Here is a 15,035-nt window from a genome sequence, read left to right as displayed (position 1 = left end):
GTAAATCTGGTTTTGTGACGGCTATCCGTGCTTGGAAAATTGCTGGGTTTTTTTTGTTTTTTTTGCTAAGGTGCTATCCTAAAATAATCTAATGTTTTGCTTTCACCGTAAAGCCTTTTTGAAATCGGACAATGTGGTTGGATTAACGAGTAGAGTATCTTTAAAATGCCGTATAATACTTGAATTTTAATTTTGAGATTTTTTTTTTTTTTAAATTTCGCGCCATGCTATCTCACTGGTTGTTGTCCAACCAATCCCGTTAACGGGATTTTATCTCGAAGGGGTCCTCGAGGTTAAGCACAGAATGTAAAAGAAGGATGACCTGTCAGAGCTGTCAAAGAAAGCACCCCACTATCCTGCACATTGAAGGAAGAGAGAGATTTAGATCTCAAAAGGCAGATATGAGTGGTGTAGCAGTAAAACGGGAGGAGACTGTCAGCAGTGCTCTTGTTTCACTGGAAGCTGGTGACGATACCGGGGCCGGTACAGATTGTGCACTTGCAATTGTGCCAGTTCAAGTAAAGGTGGCAAATGGAAGCAAGTCTGTGTTAACCTATGCGTTTTTCGATTCTGGTAGCTCGGCAACATTTTTTGTACGGAGAGACTCATGAGGCAGCTGAATGCTAAATGCAGTGAGACTGAAATTCTGCTACACACAATGGGGCAGGAGAGTCCTACCAAGAGCTTTGAGATATCTGGATTAGAGATTGGCAATGTGGAAGGCGACACATTTCTTGCATTACCAAAGGTCTACACCCAAAATAAGATCCCAGTGACAAGAGAGAACATTCCCACTCAGAAAGATCTCAAAAGGTGGCCATACCTCAGAGGTTCAGTTGAAGGAAATTGATGCCGACGTCGAACTCCTGATTGGCGTAAATGCTCCAAAGGCAATGGAACCCTGGCAAATTATAAATAGCCAAGGCAACGGACCGTATGCAGTGAAAACCATCTTTGGATGGGTGATGAACGGTCCTCTTAACCGGTCTGGGATAGGAGGCAGTATTTTCACGGCCGGATAAAAAACGTATCCGATTTAAACTGGTTACTACTCTTGCCCAGAAACAAGAATATGCATATAATTTGTAGATTTGGATAGAAAACACTCTAAAGTTTTTAAAACTGTTTGAATGGTGTCTGTGAGTATAACAGAACTCATATGGCAGGCAAAGACCTGAGAAGATTCCAAGCAGGAAGTGGCCTGTCTGACAATTTGTATTCCTTCTGTTGCATCTCTATCGAAATTACAGTATCTGTGCTGTTACGTGACACTTTCTAAGGCTTCCATTGGCTCTCTAAAGCCTTCAGAAACCGGATTGACGCGTCTCCTGTCTCTGGGCAGATAACAGCAGCTCAGTTTGTCAGTGGACTACCTGGTGACAGAGAGACTGGAGATGCGCGTTCACTAGACCTCGCCATTTTTTTCTTTCCCTCTTTGAATGAATACAACATTGTCCGGTTGGAATATTGTCGCTATTTTACGAGAAAAATAGCATAAAAATTGATTTTAAACAGCGTTTGATATGCTTCTATGTACGGTAAAGGAACATTTTGAATTTTTTTGTCACAAAATGTGCTCGCGCGTTACCCTTTGGATAGTGACCTGAATGCACAAACAAAACGGAGGTATTTGGATATAACTATGGATTATTTGGAACGCGCATCTCAGTCTCACTCTTCCCAGGCTGACCACTTACAAACAGAGCTGCTGTACTTTGCCCAGAGACAGCAGACACCCCATTCCACTTTCTGGCGGCTTTAGAGAGCCAATGGAAGCCTTAAGTCTCACGTTACAGCACAGATGCTGTATTTTCGATAGAGATGCAACAGAAGGACAACAAATTGTCAGACAGGGCACTTCCTGTATGGAATCTTCTCAGGTTTTGGCCTGCCATATGAGTTCTGTTATACTCACAGACACCATTCAAACAGTTTTAGAAACCTTAGTGTTTTCTATCCAAATCTACTAATTATATGCATATTCTAGTTTCTGGGCAGGAGTAGTAACCAGATTAAATCGGGTACGTTTTTTATCCGGCCGTGTAAATACTGCCCCCTATCCCAAAGAAGTTAAGAGCTGTGTCTTCTGCAGGCGGATGCAAGCTAGAGCTGGAGAACAGAAGATGGCCGACCTTCCACAAGATCGGGTGTCACCTGATTTGCCACCTTTCACCCATGTGGGCATAGATTACTTCGGCCCCATAGAGGTGAAGCGAGGCCGCATTCATGTGAAGCGGTATGGTGTGATCTTTACTTGCCTTGTGAGTCGAGCTGTCCATCTAGAAGTTGCTAGCTATCTGGATACTGATTCTTGCATCAATGCCCTGCGCAGGTTCATCTGTCGAAGGGGCCCAGTCACAAGTATCAGAACAGACAATGGCACCAACTTTGTTGGAACACACAGAGAGCTAGGAGAAGCTCTGAAAGAGCTGGATCACAACAAGATTCAAAATTAATTACTGAAGGAAGGAGTGACATGGTCATTCAATCCTCCCTCTGGAGCTCACCATGGGGGGGGGTATGGGAGAGGTTGTTCCGACTGGTGAAAAAGATCCTCTATTCAGTCCTTAAATGATGTTTACAATCAAACCTTTAGGGTATTTTTTTACGTAAAATTGCGATAATTTTCCAACCGGACAATAGGTATTCGTGCCAGAAGAAAAATAACGAACAGCGAACTCGCGTGCACGCGTGTCACGAGACACCTGTCCTCAGACTGGCCACTGATTGAGTGAGCCACAATTTTCTGCCCGGTAACAGGTGATGGATGAAACCAGTTTCTAAAGATTGTTGACAGCCAATAGGAGGTGTAACGTAAACCCTATGTCACTGTAGTTTCTCAAGGGATTCAAAAGAAGAACTACATTTCTCATTTCTTCCACTTTCTGATTCAATTTCACTCAGGTTTTTGCCTGCCATATGAGTTCTGTGATACTCACAGACACCATTCAAACAGTTTTGGAAACATCAGAGTGTTTTCTATCCAAATCTACTAATAATATGCATATTCTGTTTTCCGGGCCAGAGTAGTAACCTGTTTAAATTGGGTATGTTTTTCATCCGGCCATGAAAATACTGCCCCCTAGCCCCAAGAGGTTATAGCCTCTTCTGGCTTCCATATGCAGACAACTACGTACCAGATCCTTGGGCTGACCAGTGGTGTACTGTTCCAGGTAATAGAGCCTATCCTGGTGACTGCTTGTCTTATCTTCTATACCATGTTCAAATGCACGCATGAATGGCCTAAAGTTTAGAGGATGTCCCTAACAGGGAGTGTGGCCTGTTTGTGCTGTAGTACAAGAAGGTCAGCAATTTCTGCCTTTGCATGACAGTAGAGAGGTTATCATGGCTGGTATTATCGCTGATACCCGCAGTGTTGATTCTGTGTTGATTGCTAGACCTTGCTGTTGGCTGCTGAAGGGTGTGCTTTATGACTGTTTTCTGAATAGGTTTTGATGGCTTTGTGATCAGTTGTTGTAAAACTCTTTGTAGTGGGGTCTTTGGAACTGCACCTAATGCAGCAAACTCAACAGGTGATGGTTCAGGTTCCACATAGACCTCAGGTTCCTGGTTCTCAAAATAAGAGTTTATTCCATCTTCTTGGCTTAGTAAATGGGCTGCCACAGCATGGGATTGAGAAGTTGACTCAACACTCTCCAGGACCTTCAGTTTGGCATTATATGCTGCTGTGTCCGTTTCCAGTGCCATTTTCTCCATCCTAACATTCAGTTGAGCTTTCTGTTGTTCCAGTTGAGCTTTTTCCAGTTCTAATGCATGCTTGTCCTGTAATGATGCTTGGTGAGCTAGTAGAGCTGCTCGTTCTGCCTGAGCTTTTAGGCGTGCAGAGGACACTGAGGAAGCAGTCTTAGAATACTTTGTTTTACATTATGTTTTTGACACATTGGAAATGCTGTCGTGTGGTTCAATGAGCATTTGTGGCTCAACTTCAGCTTTTTTCCATATTTCCACCTCTTTCAGGAAATGTTCATAAGTTCTCATTCTTCGTTGATAATAGTTAATGCTCTCCTGTTCCTGTTCCTCCTCTGTGACCAGCTCTAGCACAGATTCATGAGCATTCTGAAAGTCATGTTCCTGTTCCTCCTCTGTGACCAGCTCTAGCACAGATTCATGAGCATTCTGAAAGTCATGTTCCTGTTCCTCCTCTGTGACCAGCTCTAGCACAGATTCATGAGCATTCTGAAAGTCATGTTCCTGTTCCTCCTCTGTGACCAGCTCTAGCACAGATTCATGAGCATTCTGAAAGTCATTGAGAACAGCATCAAATGCTTCAAGACTCTCATTCACAGTTTCAATGTTTCCTCCATCAACAAGAAGGACTTTTATTTCCTTCATTTTGCGTGTACACACTCCAAGTTTGCCTCTCCGGGCTGCATAGAGTGAATTTAGATGCTCCTCTGCCCTCTCCAGTGGAGTCTTATTTGGGATTTTATCCTCCATCATTAACTTTTAGTTCACTCAATTTACAACGACACAGTTGTTGGTTTGATTGTTAAACGTAATGCCCCTTCAGACCTCCTTTAATGCTTTAAAAACACAGTTATCCATTTCAACAAATTGAACCATTTTGAATTGAACATGTGCAAGTTCGGCATTTTAGATGCGTTTTAAACATTTCATCCCATTATAAGTTGTCACTTTAATGAAGTTTAAACACGCAGTATCTTTAGATCCTTAAGATCCTTAAGTTGCAATCGTTGCGTGGATGCATTGCATTTCCACGTTAGGCCAAATATTAGACATATGATTAGGCTACATTGTGCATAGAATCTCAGTGTTTCCCAAACTTAAACTTCTTAATTGTTTTCACAGCGCTGTGTTTTGAATTCCATTCCCAAGTTTATCAAACATTCCAATTATAAGCACATTTGCGCTTCCATAATATGCATGATCATTGATCACATTGAACAGGGCAGCTCATTCATTCGCAGTGGTTACTCACGGCTGGCGAATTCTAGGAGTTCAAGTCCTTCCAAGCGAGCTGTCCTTATGGTTCGAATGCAATTACAAATAGAACAATATCCAGCATGTGTCCAAACTGGAAGGCCCAACTTCCTGCCTTTATCCTAACACACTTACCACAGTACAATGAATGGGCAAGAGGGGGGGCCAAAAACTAAGTTACACTAACAACAAATGAATATATCTCAATCAGGTAAATATAAATCATTAAGGTACCTAATATTTCATCATATACATTCATATTTAATATATTTGCACAAATATACATGGAGCTCGGTATGTTCAGTCTTTTATACAAATATGTCCGAATCGGCTCTAACAGAGCTTGTTAAGAAACTAGGATTTAAAGTGGGATTTTTTTACAGAAATAGATCTTGTCTCCCTCTAGTCAGCAGGAAGCAGATTGTGCAGTAAATCTTTCTACCTGTTCTTGATTATGGTGATACTATTTATCAAAGTGCAACTGCCTCTACTCTAACTGCTGGATCCCGTTTTTTTAATAGTTCTTTTCGTTTTATCACAGGAGTTGTATTACTCATCATTATATTCTTTACCAAAAGGTTGGCTGGACCTCTTTGAAGTCACATCATTACACTCTTCTTCTTTTTTTACAAAGCCCTACTCCACAAGCTTCTGACTTAACTTCACTATTAAGATTTAAAATTACAAGTTATCAAACCTGTTCACAATGGTTGGTTAACTCTGGAGACTCCTTTGGTGTCTTTAAAGTTAGCTAAATCGGCCTTTAGTTTTTATGCTCCGTATGTTTGGAATAATCACCAAAAAACAGTACACATAGAGGCCTTAGTGTCCCTGTGGCAGTTTAGATAGATGCCTTAGTGTCCCTGTGGCAGTTTAGAGAGTGGACAGAGGAATTTTATTATGAAGAATTTGTTTGTTTTAGGTGATAGTGTTTTGTGTATTTTGTGTACATTTATGTTTGTCTGTGCAATTTGTGTCGTGCTATATTTTACTTGTTTTAAATGGTTTTACTTCTATGAAATTGTATATGCAGGGCTCCCTTGAAAAAGAAACACTGGTCTCAATGGTGACTCCCTGCTAAAATAAAGCTAAAATAAATATATATATTTTTTAAACTCTGACTGGTACCGGGCCTATCCACAAGGGGTTCTTGGAAAGACTCATAAGAATATAGGCCTAATAATCAATTGCACATTAGGGGGTACTTCAGGCAGAGCAAAATGTGATTGGGGCTACATTAACTAAAGAAGTTTGAAACCATTGACCTAAAGCATAATAATGTACCTAGGGCCCTGAGTTTTTACTGGCCACATGAGCTGACCAGAAACAACTCAGGGCCCTGACAACAAACAAACAATCAATTACAAGACTCAAGGAATTTCTGGTCATTTCCAATGATGAAATGCCACCAAGATTGATAGGCTAAGTGATAGGAAATCAGATCTCTTCCTGAGAGTCTAGAGGAAGTCTTGAGGAATGAAGAAGTGACTTACTGTCTTTCTGGCTCACAGTGCCGGAAGCGGACCCCCCAGCAGAGGTTCGTCCCACAGGGCCAGGGGAGTGCTTTGGGCCCCTGCCAGGGATCTTCAGTCCACTGGACTTCAGCATGTTCATCATGTACAAGGAGAAGTGCGGGGATTAAGGCTTTCGGTTTGAGGCACTAGAAGTCGGAATGGTGGCAATACCTCTCCATTTTAGCTGTGGAGATGAGTGGAGGCATCAAAATGACTTAGTGATGATGATAGCTTCATCTGTCTGTATATAGGAGGTTGCTTTTTTCACCTTTATTTAACCAGGTAGGCTAGTTGAGAAAAAGTTCTCATTTACAACTGCGACCTGGCCAAGATAAAGCAAAGCAGTGCGACACAAACAACAACAACAGAGTTACACATGGAATAAACAAACATACAGTCAATAACACAATAGAGAAAAAAGTATATATACAGTGTGTGCAAATGAGGTAAGATAAGGGAGGTAAGGCAATAAATAGGCCATAGTCGCGAAATAATTACAATTTAGCAATTAAACACTGGAGTGATAGATGTGCAGAAGATGAATGTGCAAGTAGAGATACTCGGGCGCAAAGGAGCAAAAAAAAGAATAACAGTATGGGGATGAGGTAGTTTGATGGGCTATTTACAGATGGGCTATGTGCAGGTGCAGTGATCTGTGAGCTGCTCTGACAGCTGGTGCTTAATGTTAGTGAGGGAGATATGGGTCTCCAGCTTCAGTGATCTTTGCAATTCGTTCCAGTCATTGGCAGCAGAGAACTGGAAGGAAAGGCAGCCAAAAGAGGAATTGGCTTTGGGGGTGACCAGTGAAATATACCTGCTGGAGCGCGTGCTACGGGTGGGTGCTGCTATGGTGACCAGTGAGCTGAGATAAGGCAGGGCTTTACCTAGCAAAGACTTATAGATGACCTGGAGCCAGTGGGTTTGGCGACGAATATGAAGCGAGGGCCAGCCAACGAGAGCATGCAGGTCACACTGGTGGGTAGTATATGGGGCTTTGGTGACAAAACAGATGGCACTGTGATAGACTGCATCCAATTTGCTGAGTAGAGTGTTGGAGACTATTTTGTAAATGACATCGCCGAAGTCAAGGATCGGCAGGATAGTCAGTTTTACGAGGGTATGTTTGGCAGCATGAGTGAAGGATGCTTTGATGCGAAATAGGAAGCCGAATCTAGATTTAATTTTGGATTGGAGGTGCTTAATGTGAGTCTGGAAGGAGAGTTTACAGTCTAACCAGACACCTAGGTATTTGTAGTTGTCCACATATTCTAAGTCAGAACCGTCCAGAGTAGTGATGCTGGACAGGTGGGCAGTTGTGGGCAGCGATTGGTTGAAGAGCATGCATTTAGTTTTACTTGCATTTAAGAGCAGTTGGAGGCTACGGAAGGAGAGTTGTATGGCATTGAAGCTCGTCTGGAGGTTAGTTAACACAGCATCCAAAGAAGGGCCAGAAGTATACAGAATGGTGTCGTCTGCGTAGAGGTGGATCAGATAATCACCAGCAGCAAGAGCGACATCATTGATTTATACAGAGAAAAGAGTCGGCCCGAGAATTTAACCCTATGGCACCCCCATAGAGACTGCCAGAGGTCCGGACAACAGGCCCTCCGATTTGACACACTGAACTCTGTCTGAGAAGTAGTTGGTGAACCAGGCGAGGCAGTCATTTGAGAAACCAAGGCTGTTGAGTCTGCCGATAAGAATGGTGGTGATTGACAGAGTCGAAAGCCTTGGCCAGGTCGATGAATACAGCAGCACAGTATTGTCTCTTATCGATGGCGGTTATGATATCGCAAAGGCTTCCCAGCTAACAAATGTTGGTTCCCAGAACATTCTGTGCTAGCTTTTTTTGTTGAACACTCCAGCGCTTTTAAAAAGCAGAGGGTCTATGGCCTTTCGGTGTACAAGTCAAGCCTTGTCAATGTGTACCAAGTGTAGCCTATACTATACTACCGTATACAAATTGAAATAATTGAGTGGTCCTTCTTCAAACAAATAGCCTATCTATAGATAAGAAAACAATATTTGTGATTTGGGTTAATCATCTATGTTGCTGAGTCTACTGGACTTAGTAAGTCCAGTTTATTGTTTCAAGTGTGTTGATGGTGAATAAATACACATGGAGTTAAATGTGTCACAAGGCCAAAATGTGTATTTCAAGAATATTCACTGACAGAAAAACATATTTGGTATTGTCTTTGGTTATGCATACATTCTAAATTCAAAGACTGTACAAGTAGTGTTGGTTGGTTATTATACTACTGTAAGGATTAGGGTGGCTAGTAGCTAGGCCTTGCTGCAACCTGGACTCAAGGGTAGACAGCAAACGTAAAGCGCTGGTTGGTTTAAAACGTCTACTTAATGCAAGCAAGACTCAATATATGTTGTTCTCTAATTCTCGCAAAACATTATTTTTTTTAAATCAGATGAACTATATATTTACTAATTGGATGGTTCCCTCATCAAATGGGAGCCCGCTGTCACGACTTCCGCCGAAGTTGGTCCCTCTCCTTGTTCGGGCAGCATTTGGCGGTCGAAGTCACCAACCTTCTAGCCATCGCTGATCCTCTTTTCATTTTCCTTTGGTTTTGTCTTGTCTTCCATCACACCTGGTTCCAATCCCATTCAATTACATGTTGTGTATTTGTTCCCCCTCATGTACTTGTCAGTGATTGTTTATTGTAAGTGCTTGTGAACGGCTGTCCTGGTGTGCTCCGGGTTATGTACCCATTATTTGATTGTTCTGTTTTCCGGTGTTTTTTTTGTTATTACACTGCGCCGTTTGGAAACACAGTTTTTGTTCTCCTGCGTCTGACTTCTCTGCCGCCAGTACGCACTCCTTACAGAATCACTGACCCGACTATGGAGTCAGCAGGAGCAGGTACACCGGGTATAGGGGTGGAGGAGCGCATCCGGGAGCACGCAGCAATGCTCCACCATCTTGACACCGCCATGGACCGCGTTGTCCAGACTATGGACCGCCGGGAGAGAGAGGGAGTTCTTCCAGCACAACCGGGGTCTCCTCTGGGCGCCCCTCTTCCTCCTGGTCCCAGTGGGATTCGTCTCTCCCTGCCCCAGGAATACGACGGAGAGGCTGCAAACTGCCAGGGGTTCCTTCTTCAACTGGACATATAGCTGGCCACCGTTCACCCGGCTCCATCGGGCCGTGAGAGGGTGTCCGCCCTCGTCTAGTGCCTCACCAGGAAAGCCCTGGAGTGGGCCAACGCCGTGTGGAGAGAGGGAGATGCGGCATTGGACCAGTTTGAGGAGTTCACCCGCCGTTTCCGTGCAGTCTTCGACCACCCACCCGAGGATAGAGCAGTGGGTGAGTGCCTCTTCCATCTGAGGCAAGAGACGAGGAGCGCCCAGGAGTTCGCCCTGGAGTTTAGGACCCTGGCTGCCGGCACGGGATGGAGCGACAGGGCCCTGATCGATCAGTACCGATGCAGTCTGGGCGAGGACATCCGTCGGGAGTTGGCCTGCAGAGACACCACCCTCACGTTCGATCAGCTGGTGGACCTGTCCATCCGGCTGGACAACCTGCTGGCTACCCCCGGACGTTCTGATCGGGCTCTGGTGGTTCCATCCTCCCGCACCCCCTCTCCAATACCCATGGAGCTGGGAGGGGCGGTACGCAGGGAGACCAGAGGGGGTTCCAGCTCGTGCACCATCTGTGGCCGCAGAGGTCACACTGCCGGTCGGTGCCGGGTTGGTTCCTCTGGGGATCGAGGCAGCAGGCAGGGCACTCTGGCGTCACCCCAGGTGAGCCGGCACTATACTCACCCAGAGCCCTCTGTTGCACATATGTTTGGGTATGTCACTTTCCCTGAGTTTTCCCCACATTCCCAGCATAAGGCGCTCGTCGATTCAGGCGCGGCTGGGAATTTTATTGATAGAGCGTTAGCCTATAGTTTAGGGATCCCCATTGTTGCCGTGGCTGTGCCTTTCCCCGTTCACGCCTTAGATAGTCGACCATTAGGGTCAGGGTTGATTAGGGAGGTCAACGCTCCTTTGGGCATGGTGACGCAGGGGGGTCACAAGGAGAGAATTGGACTCTTCCTTATTGACTCTCCTGCGTTTCCTGTGGTGCTGGGCCTACCCTGGTTAGCTTGTCATAACCCCACTGTTTATTGGCCACAGAGGGCTCTCACGGGGTGGTCACGAGAGTGCTCAGGTAGGTGTTTAGGGGTTTCCATTGGTGCTACTACGGTGGAGAGTCCAGACCAGGTCTCCACCGTGCCCATTCCCCCTGAATTTGCCGATTTGGCTCTCACCTTCTCTAAAAAGAAAGCGACTCAATTACCACCTCATTGACGGGGCAATTGTGCTATAAAGCTCCTGGTAGACGCTGCACTTCCCAGGAGTCACATGTATCCCCTCTCACAGGCGGCGACGGAGGCTATGGAAACATATGTCTCCGAATCCCTCCGTCAGGGGTACATTCGGTCCTCCACTTCACTCGCCTCCCTGAGTTTCTTTTTTGTGAAGAAGGAGGGAGGTCTGCGCCAGTATATTGATTATCGGGCGCGCATCTTCACCAAACTAGATCTCAGGAGCACTTACAACCTGGTGCGTATCTGGGAGGGAGACGAGTGGAAGACAGCTTTTAGTACCACCTCAGGGCACTATGAGTACCTCGTCATGCCGTACGTGTTGATGAATGCGCCATCAGTCTTCCAAGCCTTTGTAGACGAGATTTTCAGGGACCTGCACGGGCAGGTGACATCGTGATATACTCCGCTACATGCGCCGAGCATGTGTCCCTGGTGCGCAGGGTGCTTGGTCACCTGTTGGAGCATGACCTGTACGTCAAGGCTGAGAAGTGCCTGTTCTTCCAATAGTCCGTCTCCTTCCTAGGGTACCGCATTTCCACCTCAGGGGTGGAGATGGAGAGTGACCGCATTTCAGCCATGCATAATTGGCCGACTCCCACCATGGTAAAGGAGGTGCAGCGGTTCTTAGGGTTTGCCAACTACTACCGGAGGTTTATCCGGGGTTTTGGTCAGGTAGCGGCTCCCATTACCTCACTGCTGAAGGTGGGCCCGGTACGCTTGCAGTGGTCAGCTGAGGCAGACAGGGCTTTTAGTCACCTGAGGGCTCTGTTTACCTCGGCTCCCGTGCTGGCCCATCCGGATCCCTCTTTGGTGTTCATAGTGGAGGTGGACGCGTCCGAGGCTGGGATAGGAGCTGTGCTCTCTCAGTGCTCGGGTACGCCACCGAAGCTCTGCCCCTGTGCCTTCTTCTCGAAGAAGCTCAGCCCGGCGGAGCGAAACTATGATGTGGGGGACCGGGAGCTGTTGGCTGTCGTCAAGGCCTTGAAGGCGTGGAGACATTGGCTTGAGGGGGCTAGACACCCTTTTCTCATCTGGACTGACCACCGCAATCTGGAGTACATCCGGGCAGCGAGGAGACTGAACTCTCGCCAGGCAAGGTGGGCCATGTTTTTCACTCGTTTTATGTTTACCCTTTCCTTACAGAACGTTAAGGCAGACGCATTGTCCCGGCTGTATGACACAGAGGAGTGGCCCATGGATCCCACTCCCATACTCCCTGCCTGGTGGCACCGGTAGTGTGGTAGCTGGACACGGACATTGAGGAGGCGTTACGTGCAGAGCCCGCTCCTGTCCAGTGTCCCGCTGGGCGTCTGTACGTCCCGTCTGCTGTTCGTGACCGGTTGATCTATTGGGCCCACACGTCACCCTCCATCCTGGGATAGGTCAGACAGTGCGCTGTTTGAGCGGGAGGTACTGGTGGCCTACCTTGGCTAAGGACGTGAGGGTTTATGTTTCCTCCTGCTCGGTGTTCGCCCAGTGTAAGGCTCCGAGGCACCTACCCAGAGGTAAGCTACACCCCTTACCCGTTCCACAGCGGCCTTGGTAACAACTGTCGGTGGATTTTCTGACTGATCTTCCACTCTCACAGGGTAACACCACGATCCTGGTCGTTGTGGATAGTTTCTCTAAGTCCTATCGTCTCCTCCCTCTGCCCGGTCTCCTTACGGCCCGACAGACTGCGGAGGCCTGAGGATATAGTGTCTGATCGGGGTCCCCAGTTCACGTCTAGGGTCTGGAAGGCGTTCATGGAACGTCTGGGGGTCTCGATCAGTCTCACTTCAGAGTTTGACCCCGAGAGTAATGGGCAGGTGGAGAGAGTGAACCAGGATGTGGGTAAGTTTCTGCGGTCCTATTGCCAGGACCGGCCAGGGGAGTGGGCGGCGTTCCTGCCCTGGGCCGAGATGGCACAGACCTCGCTCCGTCACTCCTCCACTAACCTCTCTCCCTTCCAGTGCGTACTGGGGTACCAGCCGGTTCTGGCGCCTTGGAATCAGGGTCAGACCGAGGTTCCTGCGGTGGCCGACTGGTTCAGGCGCGCAGAGGAGACATGGGAAGCCGTCTGTGTCCACCTTCAGCAGGCCGTGACGCGCCAAAAGAGGAATGCAGATCGCCACCGCAGTGAGACCCCGGTGTTCGCACCGGGGGACCGGGTCTGGCTCTCGACCCGAAACCTGCCCCTCCCTCCCACCCTGCCGGGAGATAGGTCCGCGGTTTGTAGGCCATTTAAAGTCCTGAGGAGAATGAATGAGGTTTGTTATAGGTTACAACTTCCACCCGATTACCGTATTAACCCCTCGTTCCATGTGTCTCTCCTCAGGCCGGTGGTGGCTGGCCCGCTCCAGGAGTCTGAGGTGCGGGAGGTTCCTCCGCCCCCTCTGGATATCGGGGGGGGCCCGGCGTACTCCGTTCGCTCCATACTGGATTCGAGGCGCCGGGCGAGGGGCCTTCAGTATCTCGTGGAGTGGGAGGGGTACGGCTCGGAGGAGAGTTGCTGGGTTCCGGTCGAGGACGTGTTGGACCCATCTATGCTGCAGGAGTTCCACCATCTTCGTCCGGATCGCCCTGCGCCTCGACCTCTGAGTCGTCCCCGAGTCCGGTGTCGACGCGCAGCTGGAGCCGCGCGTCAGTAGGGGGGCCCGCTGTCACGACTTCCGCCGAAGTTGGTCCCTCTCCTTGTTCGGGCGGCGTTCGAAGTCACCAACCTTCTAGCCATCGCTGATCCTCTTTTCATTTTCCTTTGGTTTTGTCTTGTCTTCCATCACATACAATTACACGTTGTGAATTTAACCCTCTGTTCCCCCATCATGTCCTTGTCGGTGATTGTTTATTGTAAGTGCTTGTGCACGTCTGTTCTGGTGTGCGTCGGGTTATGTACCCATTATTTGATTGTTCTGTTTTCCGGTGTTTTTTTTGTTATTAAACTGCGGCGTTTGGAAACACAGTTTTTGTTCTCCTGCGTCTGACTTCTCTGCCGCCAGTACTCACTCCTTACACCCACCTATAAATATCTGGGCATTTAGGTTGACAAAGACTTCATGTTTAAAAAAACGTATGGATGAGCTAGTTAAAAAGCTATGATTTAGAGTGGGCTTCTTTTTTACAAATAGATCTTGCCTCTTTCTAAATAGCAGGAAGCAGATTGTACAGTCAACTTTCCTGACAGTTATTGATTATGATGACACCATTTACCAGATTGCAGCAGCCACTACTCTTAAACCGTTGGATGCCGTCTACTATAGCGCCTTTCGCTTTATCAAAGATGACAGTTTTAACACTCAATACTGAATCCTGTATCAAAAGGTTGGCTGTCCTCATTAAAGTCCTGTAGATCACTTCATTATTCCCTTTTTGTTTACAAAGCTCTACTACGTAAGCTTCTAATTTACCGAACTTCGTTGACAATATATAAAAGAATGAGCTACCAAACTGGCTCGCAGGATTGATTAACTCGAGGTCCCTCTGGTCTTGACCAATTTAGGTAAATACTCCTTTAGTTTTAATGCCCCCATTGTTGGAGTAACCTACAAAATTCCTTGCATTTCAATTCTCTGGTACCGCTAGGGCAGTTTAGGACTATGATATTGAATGAGTTCATTATGCAGCTGTTTTGATTGGTTGTAGTGGTTTATTTGTTGAAAATGTGGTGTTGAGGTTGTGCCTTGAGGTTATTTTCATTCTTCTTGTTTTATTTGAAACTTAATTTATTTTCCTGTTTGTGTGAACAATTTGGTATTCAGGGCACCATTGGTCTCACTTGGGCTACCCTGAATAAGTAAAAGTTAATAATAAAAAATAAAAACCTTTGGGTTGCTAGACGTTCACTATATACGCCCATCCATCTTCTCATACAGGCTTAAAGGGATACTTCAAGATTTTGGCGATGAGGCCCTTTACCTACTTCCCCAGAGTCAGATGAACGTGTGGATACCATTTTTATGTCTCTGCGTGCAGTTTAAAGGAAGTTCCTAACAAGTGCAAGCACAATTGCTAACCACAGTTAGCACAATGACTGGAAGTCTACGGGTATCTGCGCTAACAGTAGTTAACATTAGCTCAAGAAACTACTAACTTCCTTCATACTGGACACAGAGACATAAAAATGGTATCCACGAGTTAATCTGACTCTGGGGAAAGGCCTCGTCGCCAAAATCCTAAAGCATCCTTTTATGTAACCTTCTGTTTTATGTAACCATACCAAACATAACAAATTATACTATTTGAGTGT

General features: G+C 46.5%; 1 protein-coding gene across 5 annotated transcripts in view; it reads right to left on the bottom strand.

Moving 5' to 3' along the window:
- clip2 (CAP-GLY domain containing linker protein 2) overlaps nt 1-15,035 on the bottom strand; it is a 96,415-nt gene that overhangs the window by 80,235 nt on the left and 1,145 nt on the right. For all 5 annotated transcript variants that reach the window (XM_029699913.1, XM_029699912.1, XM_029699914.1 and 2 more), the window contains exon 2: nt 6,456-6,660. In XM_029699913.1, coding sequence (XP_029555773.1) covers nt 6,456-6,579 — 124 coding nt within the window. In that variant the 5' untranslated portion in view covers nt 6,580-6,660. The remainder of the gene's footprint in view (nt 1-6,455; nt 6,661-15,035) is intronic.

The sequence above is a fragment of the Salmo trutta genome, chromosome 19 (assembly GCF_901001165.1).
Source record: "Salmo trutta chromosome 19, fSalTru1.1, whole genome shotgun sequence".
Taxonomy (NCBI): domain Eukaryota; kingdom Metazoa; phylum Chordata; class Actinopteri; order Salmoniformes; family Salmonidae; genus Salmo; species Salmo trutta.
The sequence above is the reverse complement of the archived record's forward strand: the minus strand, read 5'-3'. Positions and strand labels throughout refer to the sequence as shown.